The sequence below is a fragment of the Danio aesculapii genome, chromosome 6 (genome assembly GCF_903798145.1).
Source record: "Danio aesculapii chromosome 6, fDanAes4.1, whole genome shotgun sequence".
NCBI lineage: Eukaryota > Metazoa > Chordata > Actinopteri > Cypriniformes > Danionidae > Danio > Danio aesculapii.
Window position 1 is genome coordinate 42,184,242 of NC_079440.1, and position 13,166 is coordinate 42,197,407.

At 35.0% G+C, this 13,166-nt stretch overlaps 1 protein-coding gene across 1 annotated transcript in view; it reads left to right on the forward strand.

The window, feature by feature from the left end:
* Positions 1 to 3,011: 3,011 nt before the first annotated feature.
* smarcc2 (SWI/SNF related, matrix associated, actin dependent regulator of chromatin, subfamily c, member 2) overlaps positions 3,012 to 13,166 on the forward strand; it is a 31,364-nt gene continuing 21,209 nt past the window's right edge. Inside the window, exons 1-11 of the mRNA XM_056460223.1 lie at positions 3,012 to 3,127; positions 6,084 to 6,203; positions 6,299 to 6,384; positions 7,042 to 7,123; positions 7,249 to 7,341; positions 7,744 to 7,813; positions 9,432 to 9,501; positions 9,624 to 9,699; positions 9,903 to 10,147; positions 12,490 to 12,614; positions 12,694 to 12,750. Coding sequence (XP_056316198.1) covers positions 3,017 to 3,127; positions 6,084 to 6,203; positions 6,299 to 6,384; positions 7,042 to 7,123; positions 7,249 to 7,341; positions 7,744 to 7,813; positions 9,432 to 9,501; positions 9,624 to 9,699; positions 9,903 to 10,147; positions 12,490 to 12,614; positions 12,694 to 12,750 — 1,135 coding nt within the window. The 5' untranslated portion in view covers positions 3,012 to 3,016. The remainder of the gene's footprint in view (positions 3,128 to 6,083; positions 6,204 to 6,298; positions 6,385 to 7,041; positions 7,124 to 7,248; positions 7,342 to 7,743; positions 7,814 to 9,431; positions 9,502 to 9,623; positions 9,700 to 9,902; positions 10,148 to 12,489; positions 12,615 to 12,693; positions 12,751 to 13,166) is intronic.

The window sequence follows — 13,166 nt, forward strand, 5'->3', positions numbered from 1 at the left end:
ATTGCTAACACCACTGTAATGGTGTATTTATTACTTTTTCTTTTTTGAGGTGGTAAACACTTTTTTGTTAAGTTAATATTTTTATTATATAAAACATTCTGTTATCAAGGCTATAATATGCCTTTTAAAAAATCGTGGAAATGTACAGGGTAATCCAAAACCTAGTGAGAAACCCTAAGGACTAACTAGATCCCCATTCTCATGTGTAAGTGTGTGCATAACTTGGAAAAGGCTGTGTGCATTTCATGGCATGGAAACTGTGTTTTTAACCTTTATGTCTACTAAGTATGTACACAGTATTTATACTGGAGGAACTTTGTGAAATTATAAAGGCTAATAATAAATCATTCACTCTCTGTATAATGAAACAAAGCATCCTGTAGGATCAGTTAGTGGACTAAACGCTTAAAAGTGACCTGATCCATCTGTAAACTGAAAACATCCAGTTTCTGTGTGAGGGTATGTGTGTGTGTGTGCATGTTTCAGCAATGTGTGTGATTTACGTGTGTGATGATATCAATAAAAAGTGTATGAAAATTGCTTCTAAATATTTGCTGTTGTAAAGCCTTGCTGTTGTATAATTAATCATTATTATAGACTTTTATTCTGGCATGTTAAGAGACTACATGCTGTAAATAAAAAAACTAAACACTTACTTGTCTATCTATTTATTTTCTGAGTGTAATCCACATAAAAATATCAACTAATTGACTTACATTTTTAATTAAAGCTAGACAGAGTGGTTTATTTCGATTGAGTGCATGTATTTGTACAGCCTGAAGGCATGAAGGCCAGGAAAGCCACTTAAATAACCAACACATAATCAATACATGGCTCTTTCCATTTAAAATTGAGCCCTATACTCCTTTAAAAAGAACAAGTAAGGGAGAATTACAGTTAAAATAGATTTAATTCTCTAAATAAAATAGCCCACAAACACTCTGTCTTTCCTTCTCACACTGCTAATTAGTCAGGGAGCCATTGACAGTGTTGATTACTATTCACTGTGCCTCACATACACACCCCAAACCAGACACATTTCCTTGGTAATGAGGAGAAATAGATGGCTGGGCATCCTTTGAAGGACAATAGTAAAAAGGTCAACGGGATTTTGGCTTGACAGCAACAGCAACACTCTCTGAAATGATGATAACGCTGACAGAAACAAGGATAAAAGGGAGAAAGTTTCGCTGTTTGTCAATCTACTATGACACTCTACGGCTCCAATTTACAAAGCGTCATCTTCCAAAGAGACATGAACATGAAAACACGTCCATACTGATTTGAAAACGTGCAACTATCATACAGACGAAACAACAAACATAACTATGACAGATAGATAGACTGGCAGGCAGACAGACAGACAGACAGACAGATAGACAGACAGACAGATACATAGACAGACAGACAGACAGACAGACAGACAGATACATAGACAGACAGACAGGCAGGCAGACAGGTACATAGACAGACAGATACACAGACAGAAAGACAGGCAGACAGATACATAGACAGACAAACAGATACATAGACAGACAGACAGACAGACAGACAGACAGACAGATACATAGACAGACAAACAGATACTTAGACAGACAGACAGACAGACAGACCGACAGACAGACAGATACACAGACAGACAGACAGAAAGACAGGCAGACAGATACATAGACAGACAAACAGATACATAGACAGACAGACAGACAGACAGACAGACAGACAGACAGACAGACAGACAGACAGACAGATACATAGACAGACAGATACACAGACAGACAGACAGACAGATACATAGACAGACAAACAGATACATAGACAGACAGACAGACAGATACATAGACAGACAAACAGACAAACAGATACATAGACAGACAGACAGACAGACAGATACACAGATACACAGACAGATCGACAGATACATAGATAGGCAGACAGACAGACGGACAGACAGACAGACAGATACATAGACAGACAGATACACAGACAGATAGACAGAAACATAGATAGACAGACAGACGGACAGACAGACAGACAGATACGTAGATAGACAGACAGACGGACAGACAGACAGACAGATACATAGACAGACAGATACAAAGACAGACAGACAGACAGATAGATAGATAGATAGATAGATAGATAGATAGATAGATAGATAGATAGATAGATAGATAGATAGATAGATAGATAGATAGATAGATAGATAGATAGATAGATAGATAGATAGATAGATAGATAGATAGATAGATAGATAGATAGATAGATAGAGACACAAAAATTTTCAGTTAGTTCATGTAAGATTTGAAAGCCACTCTATACTTTAACTTTATAGGCCTACATCTATAATTATAAAACAAGACAGAAACAAACAGATTGACTATTCCAGAGCAAGTATTTAATGGTGAGTCTCCTTGAAAATTGAACAGTAAACCATACCAACTACGCAGACTGTGTGCCAAAACACTTAGTTTAGTCAACGGCACCACCTATTGGATACGTTTAGGTGTTACAAAGAATGGTCTTGAATTTGAACTTGCAAAGTTTGAGATGGTCAAGTTGATCAGAATCACCGTGAGACCGTGCTTACTGACAAAAAATGTTCCTGCTCATTAGCTATTACTAACTATTCTATAATTTACTTACCATTTGCAGGCGCGTAATGGTAGGCCTAAATGAACACTTTGAAGGGAAAAATGAGGGAAACAGTTTGAGGGAACTATGAGACTACCTTAGAATAAGTGCCAACAAGATTGGTAAAATTGTTGTGGATGAATCTGTCGTGGAGTGGAGATGTGATTTTAATATTTAGGGAGGGGGATGGGATGCGGTGAAGTCACTGCCCACCTTCGTCAGCCATTTTGGATCTTTTATTCCAACGCTGGAAGAGAAGCGCAATCCTGATATTTGAGCCAGGATGGAGGCAGTTTCATAACCATCGACTATCACTTTCGATTTTTCTAGCAAAACAAATGAACGCCAGGGGGCGGTGGGTGGCAAAACTTTCGAGCAGACAAAGATGGCGGTACGGAAGAAAGACGGCGGCCCGAATGTAAAATATTTCGAAGCGTCTGATACCGTCTCGCAGTTCGACAATGTCCGGGTTTGGCTGGGCAAGAATTATAAAAAGGTACCATTCGTTTATTTGTGAGCAGCACGAACGGTCATTGAGATATTAGTGCAGGAAAGGGCAGACTCGAGGCGGGCAGGCAGAAAGGAGAGGGGAGGGCAGGAAAGGAGATGGAGAGAAATCCAGCTGTTAAAATCCACAGACTGACGCGTCTCAGACAATAGAAGATGCTGCATGCGCCTCTTCACAAAACTCTAAAGACGTAGTCAGGATTCGGTTTCATCTGCAATATCTGTTGTCCTTTCCACATCTCACGATAGTCATTCGAGCTTATACTCATAGGTTTTTGTGAATGGCCTTTCTCTTTTATACAGGGAAAGGCCAGCTCGTGTAACGGGGCTGCGGTACTGGCAGCGCAAGTGCGTGAATCCAGATGTGCAGCCAAATCCGCCTCGCGCGCTGTAGACGATGGCAAACTCACTGGCAGATATAAAGAATATATTTTCTCTGTTCAGTGTGTCTGCATTTTACACTGTAGATACAATGAATCAATGTATGGGGATCGGGTATAGTGTGCAACAAAGTCTAATTTCCCGCTAATAAAGCCTTAATTAGTAAATGCATGGAACTGTGGAGATGTGTCATATGTGATGTAAACATATTCCCTTAATTTAAAAGGTTTGTGTAGTTCAGTGCAAACCGTACTTTAATAAATGCATTGCTACTGCATGAATAATATTTAAAAATAATATATAGGTATTCAATAGGTTTTATAGGTATAGGTTTAACATTTTAAATATATAGTTTTCTTTTTTTATTCATGTAATGTTTTTATACCTATTTATGAAACTATTTTAGATATAGATATAGAAACATTGAATGAAGGAAAAAAGAAATTATGAATTCAAATATGAAAAATGCATATAGCCTATATACAGTTGAAGTCAGAATTATTAGCCCCCCTTTTATTTATTTATATATTTAATATTTTCGAAATGATGTTTAACAGTGCAAGGACATTTTCACAGTATGTCTGATAATATTTTTTCTTCTGGAGAAAGTCTTATTTGTTTTATTTCGGCTAGAATAAAAGCAGTTTAAAAATTTTTAATTTTAAGGTCAAAATTATTAACCCCTTTAAGCAATATTTTTTTCTATTGTCAACAGAACAAACCATCCTTATACAATAACTTGCCTAATTACCCTAACCTGCCTAGTTAACCTAATTAACCTAGTTAAGCCTTTAAATGTCACTATAAGCTGTGTAGTAGTGTCTTAAAAATATCTAGTCAAATATTATTTACTGTCATCATGGCAAAGATAAAATAAATCAGTTATTAGGGATGAGTTATTAAAACCATTATGTTTAGAAATGTGTTGAAAAAATGTTCTCTGCGTTAAACAGAAATTGGGGAAAAAATCAACTGTATATATAAACTTCAACTGTATATATAAACATAAATAGAAATATATATGCACTGTCATGACAACCAATGCTGTATATTCTATGCAGAACTGCCTTTATTCTTTTACTTAGTCATTTAAAAGTATTGATTGTAACTGTAATGAAATTATGCAGATTGTGATAGATATATATATTATAGTGTAAATTACCAATCTTCTGTAAAATGCTGGGTTCTTCATTTTACAATATTGGTCATTCTATGGCCAGTTGGTAGTTCTGAATTACTTGGTGATGTCTTCATGAAAATGCATTTATTTACACTTGTGTTCATTACAATTATGCACAAATAATTTTGAGTTATTCTAAATATATGAGGTAAAGACAGATTATATAAAATTTAATTTAAAATAACACACCTGAAGGTAAACCAACATTTTACACAGGAATTACCATTGTATCAATACTGTGAAGTTAGGGTTTGAAATGTGAATATAGAATCATTAGATCACTGTAAGATTAATAATAAATGTTTATAAATCTTAATTGTAAAATATGTGCAATGCTGTGACAATCTCATCACCTTTTCATGTCATGCTCGGAGCATCTTTGCAACAACTTTCACTGGTATTTTGAAAGTAATTGCAATGCAATGCAATTTCAGATGTCAAGCAGCAAAGATTGTGTTAAATACAGATGTTCAGTAGATGTAAAGCTGACCACTTTTAAATATAATTCAGCATAAACCAGCATGCCCATTTTAGTTATTAAACATTGTAGGAACTGCTTAGTGAAATACATTCGTTTTTTTGGTATATTCATTTTAATAAATGACATTATCACTTGTTTTATAAAATTAAATGAAAAGCTTGCGTTTACATTCATTTAAAACAGATTGTGTGCATAATCCACATAAAAATGTATGCTACATTATTCCTATTGACCAAAACTGATAATATTGATAAAATTAAGACCAAACATCAAGTGATTAACATGCCTGGTTAATGTATTAGACTATGACTAGTTCTTATACAGTAAAGGTCAGAATTATTAGCCCCCCTGAATTATTCGCCCTGTTTATTTTTCCCCCAATTTCTGTTTAGTGGAGAGAAGATTTTTTTCAACACATTTCTAAACATTTTAATAACTCTTTTTGTATTACTGATTTATTTTATTTTTGCCATGATGACAGTAAATAATATTTGACTAGATATTTTTCAGGACACTTTTATACAGCTTAAAGTGACATTTAAAGGCTTAACTAGGTTAATTAGGTTAAATAGGCAGGTTAAGGCAAGTTATTGTATAACGATGGTTTGTTCTGTAGACTATGGAAAAATATATAGCTTAAAGGGGCTAATAGTTTTGACCATAAAATGTTTTTTTTTAATTAAAAACTGCTTTTATTCTAGCTGAAATAAAACAAATAAGACTTTCTCCAGAAGAAAAAATATTATCAGACATACTGTGAAAATTTCCTTGCTCTGTTAAACATCATTTGGGAAATATTTTAAAGAGAAAAACTAATTCAAAGGGGGGGTAATAATTCTGACTTCAACTGTATGTTTTTTTTATTATAAGATCAAGTTCCTTAACCTTCTCTATCTTTTCCAGTATATTCAAGCCGAGCCCCCCACCAATAAATCTTTGTCGAGTCTGGTGGTTCAACTGCTTCAGTTTCAGGAGGAAGTATTTGGCCGACATGTCAGCAACCCTCCTCTCACTAAACTACCGGTACTAACACAATCCTTCTCTCATGATTGCACTGAATGCATTAAATAATCAGCGCACCTTGCAGAGTGCTCATAATGCTCTCATTTCACCCTTAGATGAAGTGCTTTTTGGATTTCAAAGCTGGAGGAGCTCTGTGCCAAATTCTAGCTGCTGCCTACAAGTTCAAGAGTGATCAAGGATGGTAATAATCACGCTTCATCTAGTTCTTTCAGTTCTCTTAATTTAATTAGCACTATAATGACATAAATGATGTGAATTGAATTTTGTGATTATTATTTAAAAAAACGAGATGCCGGTTGAAGATGAGATGCCCCATTTTGGTGCCTGTATCAAATTTGATTACAAATGAGATATTATATTTATGTACAAAGCATATTAAATGCATGTAGAGTGTCTACTTCAGTGTTTTAAATACTTTTTATACAAATATCTAATATTAAAATGCATCATAGTTGTTATATAATGCTTATATATAAAATCAAAACACATTTGAAACTAATTTATTTAAAGCATTATTATATTTATTATAAAAGGTTCATTATCATTTGATGCTTAAAACCCATTTTCTTCCAGGAAATCTGATTGTTTTAAATATTTGCCACTAATTTGAGGTTTAATCAGTTGTTGAATAATTATAATTAACACAACACTTATAATAATAATAATAATAATAATAATATTAATAATAATATACAATTCTAATGTTATAGTTGAATAATTAAATGTGAGCAATGTGACATTTTATAAATCTTGTGATGTTAATGTACAAACTCAGTGCTACTTCAGTGGTTAAAAATGCATTTAATTCTTATTAGCTGTTCACTTTTGTATCCATCAGGAGGAGATTTGACTTCCAGAACCCTTCGAGAATGGACCGCAATGTTGAAATGTTCATGACTATAGAAAAGTCTTTGGTACAGGTGTGTATCACACACACAATTTCACACACACAAACTCATTCAGTCAGATGAACATTTAAGACATCATTTGCTGCCATGAAATCGTTGGACACATAAGAATAATGATGTGTTTTTTGTCTTTGCAGAATAACTGTTTGGCCAGACCTGTGATTTACTTGAGTTCAGAGATAGAGCCCAAACTACTGGGAAAACTGAAGGACATCATCAAACGACACCAGGTACTTTCATTCAGCAATTTAACTGGTTTAAATATCATCTAGTTATGACTGGATAACATATGTTAAAAAGTATTTATATCAGTGTTTTAGAGTGTGTTCACAATTGGCACACTCAATTAAAACAAACTCTGTTTTGATTGCATTGTTAGTATGGTCGTTTGGATAAGCATAAATACTGCAATTAGAACTTGAACAAGCAGGCCAAAAGACCCCAACAGATCAATATACAGTATTGTCTAAATATCTTTGTATGCAGCTTAATAAGTTAAAGCATAAAGCTAGCTTACTGACAAAGTGTTTAAACATAAACATATTTTTCACATTTTTTCAATCAAATTAATTCAAGTAAAATCAAGATCAAATATCAGCCTGTCTTATTCATTTGTATGTGTTTTTTTGGAGGGCTCTGTGACCGAAGATAAGCTTTCCAGCTCCCATGTAGTTGTGCCTATTCCTGCCAGTCTGGAGGATGGTATGTTCTGCTGTGTGTTCAAATATATTCATTCATTCATTTTCTTTTTGGCTTAGTCCCTTTATTAATCCGGGATCGCCACAGCGGAATGAACCGCCAACTTATCCAGCATATATTTTACGCAGCAGATGCCCTTCCAGCTGGAACACATCACTGGGAAACATCCATACACACTCATTCACACACAAACACTACGGTCAATTTAGCTTACCCAGTTCACCTATGTCTTTGGACTTGTGGGGGAAACCGGAGCACCCGGAGGAAACCCACACCAACACGGGGAGAACATGCAAACTCCACACAGAAATGCCAACTGACCCAGCCGAGGCTCAAACCAGCAACCTTTTTGCTTTGAGTCAATTGTGCTACCCACAGCGCTACCGTATCGCCCATCAGCAAATATTAATCTCAGCAAAACAAATCGACAACAAATATAAAAGCAGACACTTTCATGCTAGCGCCATCACTAATGACTAAATCGCTGAGTAATGTCCAAAAGATAGATATAAACATCGCCGCATTGGAGCTCTGACAGGGACATGATGGGTTTCAATGACTGAAAAAGTATATAGATCGCAAGTTCCCAAAATGTACAGTTTGTGATCATATCTCAGTTTTTCCTGTTGATATGTGATCCAAATATTCATAGATCGATACAGATAGGAATGGGACCAGTTTGTTCTGCATTTTCATGGAGAGCCTAGTGTAGCTGCCATTACAGCCCATTGCTTTTTTTTCAGCCAGGTCTCTGCACATGTCATGTGACTGAAAACTATCAATTTATGTGTAATTTGTGTATGTAAATCACAGCAGCATCTATAAAGGATGTAGTCTGTCAAACATACATGCAGAAGTTTATGTCTTTTGGTACACAACTGTCTTTTTTTCAACTTTCAAAAGTTTTTAAATATTCATTCATTTTCTTTACAGCTTAGTCCCTTTATTAATCAGGGGTCGCCACAGCGGAATGAACCACCAACTTATCCAGCATATGTTTTACGCAGCGGATGCCCTCCTAGCTGCAACCCATCACTAGGGAACCCCCATACAATCTCATTCACACACACACTACAGACAATTTAGCTTACACAATTCACCTGTAGCGCATGTCTTTGGACTTGTGGGGGAAACCGGAGCACCCGGAGGAAACTCATGCGAACGGAGAGAGAACATGCAAACTGACCCCAGCTGAGGCTCGTACCAGCGACCTTCTTTTTTTGAGGCGAAAGCACTACCCACTGCGCCACCGCGTCACCCGTTTTTAAATATGTTAAGCAATTAGCCAATCATAGTGTGTGTTTACCTCTACAAAGTCTACAAGCTGACGCATCTATTCAAACAGTGGGTTCTGATGAGGACCAGAAAATAACCTATTATTTCTGAATTAGGATTTTTACTTCAGATTTTTGAATGTAAAAAAAATTAAAAAGCAGTTCATAACCCCTTTATAAAGCCTTTGTAGCACCACTATTTTTTATTTGTATAAAAGAATGAAAAAGAAAAAGGATTTTCTGTAATAATATTGTTGTGTGTGTGTGTGTGTGTGCGCGTGTGTGCGTGCGTGTGTGTGTGTGTGTGTGTGTGTGTGTGTGTGTGTGTGTGTGTGTGTGCTTTACAGAAGAGTGGGTCCGTCCTGTAATGAAGAGAGACAAACAAATGCTGCTACATTGGGGCTACTGGCCTGATAGGTGAACACACATACACAGACACACACACACACACACACACACACACACACACACACACACACAGAGAGAGAGTCCATGTGTGTATGTGAATGCAGGATTAATGTGCTGTGTTGATGATGCAGTTATGACACATGGATCTCAGCCAGTGAGGTAGAGGCTGCTGTGGAGGATCCACCCACTGCTGAAAAACCCAGGAAGGTTCGAAACCCCCCTTAACATCCCTCCATCTGTCTCCAATCCTATACCTCTCCTTTTCTTTGTCCCTTCTGTCTTTGTTGCTTTGTCTGTCATGACTTTTTATAAAATCACTTATTAGCTCAAGTTAATCAGATAAATATAACCATTTATAGGTAGACCATATGGGTTTTGTGTGTGCGTATGTGTGTTTTGTGTGTGTGCAGGTCCATGCAAAGTGGATTCTGGACCTGGATCAGTTTAATGAGTGGATGAATGAGGAAGACTATGAGGTGGGAGAGGGAGGGCCGAGGAGGAAGAGGATTTCAGCAAAGACACTTACAGATGAAGTAAGCGTTCCTGATGAAAGGAGGGATAAAAAACCCAGCGGTGCCAAAAAGAGGAAACGCTCCCCTTCTCCGTCCCCTACCCCTCCACCACAGGAGAGCAAGAAGAAAAACACCAAGAAAGGGTATATTTATTACTCTCAATTAAAGGCCATTTATTTATTTTCAGTTATTTAACTTGTTGTATATGTATTATTTAAATAATTATTATTAGGAATAAAACATAATTAATTCTGAAATATAAATAATTGATAATATTTTCACATCAAAGACCCTAAGTACCAGGACAGTAATCAGAAAGTACTGATTAATGGCTAATATACAGTTGATATCAGAATTATTAGCCCCCCAATTTCTGTTTAACGTAGAGATTTCTTCAACACATTTCTAAATATAATACTCATTTCTAATAACTGATTTATTTTATCTTTGCCACGATGATGCCACGATAATTTACTGGATATTTTTAAGACACTTCTATACAGCTTAAAGTGACATTTAAAGGCTTAACTTGGTTAATTAGGTTAGACTATCAAAAGAGGAGCTTAAAGGGGCTAATAATTTTGACCTTAAAATGCATTTAAAAAAATGTAAAATTGCTTTTATTCTAGCTGAAATAAAACAAATAGGAATTTCTCCAGAAGAAAAATATTATCAGACATACTGTGAAAATTTCCTTGCTCTGTTAAACATCATTTGGGAAATATTTAAAAAAGAAATTTTTAATAATTAATAATTCTGACTTTAACTGTGTTTGTGGTTTTAGTCAATTCCTTGTGTAACTAAAAAACCCACTTTTGTTAATTGAAATAATTATACTGTTGACTGAAATAAAAAGTCTATGTAAAATATTTCATATTTTAATATTCAAGTATCAATATTTCAATACTTCAGCTATGTGTCAAAGAATAAACTTAAATTTTCAGTTAAATTAACTTATCAATAATAATAACTATATAATAGAAAAATAAAAAGGGACATCTAAATGTGGTTGAACCATTAAATACGAATCAATATCGATATCAAATACGATCCACCTAAAGAAAAGTCAGCATTTTAAAAACAGTGAAAGTCTGAATTCAAGTTTAGTTTAAATAATAAATTTTTAACAGTTTTAGTTATTCAGAGGATGAGACGTAACGTTTAAGTGAGATTTTCTGGTGCTGGGTGAAAAAGAGGACAAACAATGGAAGATGTGAAACAAATTTAGTAATTTATTAAACAATAATGAAAAACAATGAATATGAAAGTTTAGAATGTAAATTAATTAGTAACAAAAACAAACAAGAGTGTTGCCAAAACAAAGCAAGGAACAAAACAAAATAGTCTAAATAAAAAAACATTAAACTAATTAACCAAAGGAAAACATAGAAATCAAAACTGTGATCTTCATTGTCAGTGTGATCTTCAAATGAAAAACAGAGACAAAGTTAATAAAATTCTCGTAAAGTACACAACGTTAGCAATTAATAAGACAAAGACTGTTATCGTACAAGCTGATTCTCATAAAAGTAATTAGACTCCCTAATAATCAAATAAAATAGGCTACACAATTATCATAATTTAAGGAAACAAAAAAGATCAAAATATGCTAAAAGGGTAAGTTCACTCCCAAATTAAAGTTTTCGGATAATTTACTCAACCCCCATCCTTTTTTTGTTTATGGTTAATACTCACTTGAGTGCAATCATACAATATTTCAAGTTACATTTGGATCTCAGTATGTGACCTTAATTGACATACAATTTACACACATTATTGCCAGGTGTACTAACTATACATACAGTGGTACTCAAATTTTGTGAAATTTTAAAAAGAAAAATAGTATAAAAATAAATAATAATTTAAAAAACTTTTTACTTCCAGGGTGGGAACATGTGTCCTAATATAATGCTTTCCAGAATAATCTCAAATGACCACCTTCATTATTCACTCAATCATTTTCCTTCAGCTTGGTCCCTTTATCCATGAGGGGTCGCCACAGTGGAATGAACCGCTAACTTATCTAGCATATGTTTTACACAGCTGATGCCCTTCCAGCTGCAACACAGTACTGTGAAACATCCAAACACAGTCATTTACTATAGCCAATTTATTTTATTCAATTCACCTATACCAAACTCCACACAGAAACGCCAATTAACCCATCCGGTACTCAACCAGCAACCATTGAGCCACCATACCCCCCCCCCCCCCCACCACCTTCATTACAGGCATAAGTATTACACAGAATACATAGTGAATATATATAACCATATATGTACACACACAGTAGCCTATATTTATTTATGAGTTGAGCATCTTCAATTTATTTACAGCAACAAAACCACATCTTCTCTCTGAAATATATTTAACCTCTTTCCTCCATTTTACCAGGAATATATCCTTCTGTAAGTTCAACCCCCCAATCCTTTAAATCTATAATGTATAATGATGTTTTATGTATAATAATGCTTTGTGTTTTCAGACCCACTACTCCCTACACTAAATCCAAACGAGGACAGAGAGAAGAAGAGCAGGAAGATCTGACTAAAGAGTTGGATGAACCCTCACCTGTGCCTGCAGTGGAGGAAGCTACACTACCTAAAACAGGTGCCTTTACACGCATCTAATGCTTCTTACTTTACGGTTTAGTCTAGATTGTGTGTAACCTTGAATTTTGTGTGTGTAGTGACTAAGAAGGACTCAGATTCTACTCCAGTGAAAGGAGGCACTATGACTGACCTTGGTATGTTTCCTCAGTTGTGTCTGTCTCTGATAACACCAGAAACTAACCGAAAGGTGAAGTGTGGGTTTACAAAATCTAAAATTTTCACCTAATATAGATACAGTGGTTTTCACACATTGAGCTATTTAATGTAATCAACACACACACCTCCTCTTTCTATGTTAATTAACACTTTTTTCTATGTCATAAAGTGTATGCGACCCGGGATAGCAAAACTAATTTTAAGTCACACGGGTATATTTGTGGGAATAGCCCAAAAACACATTGTATGGGTCATGATTCTTGATTTTAAAGATCATGCTCCATGAAGACAATTTGTACATTTCTTTTTGTAAAAATATCAGAACTTAATTTTTTATTCATAATATGAATTGCTAAGAATTTAATTTAATTTAAATAACTTTAAAAGTGCAGTA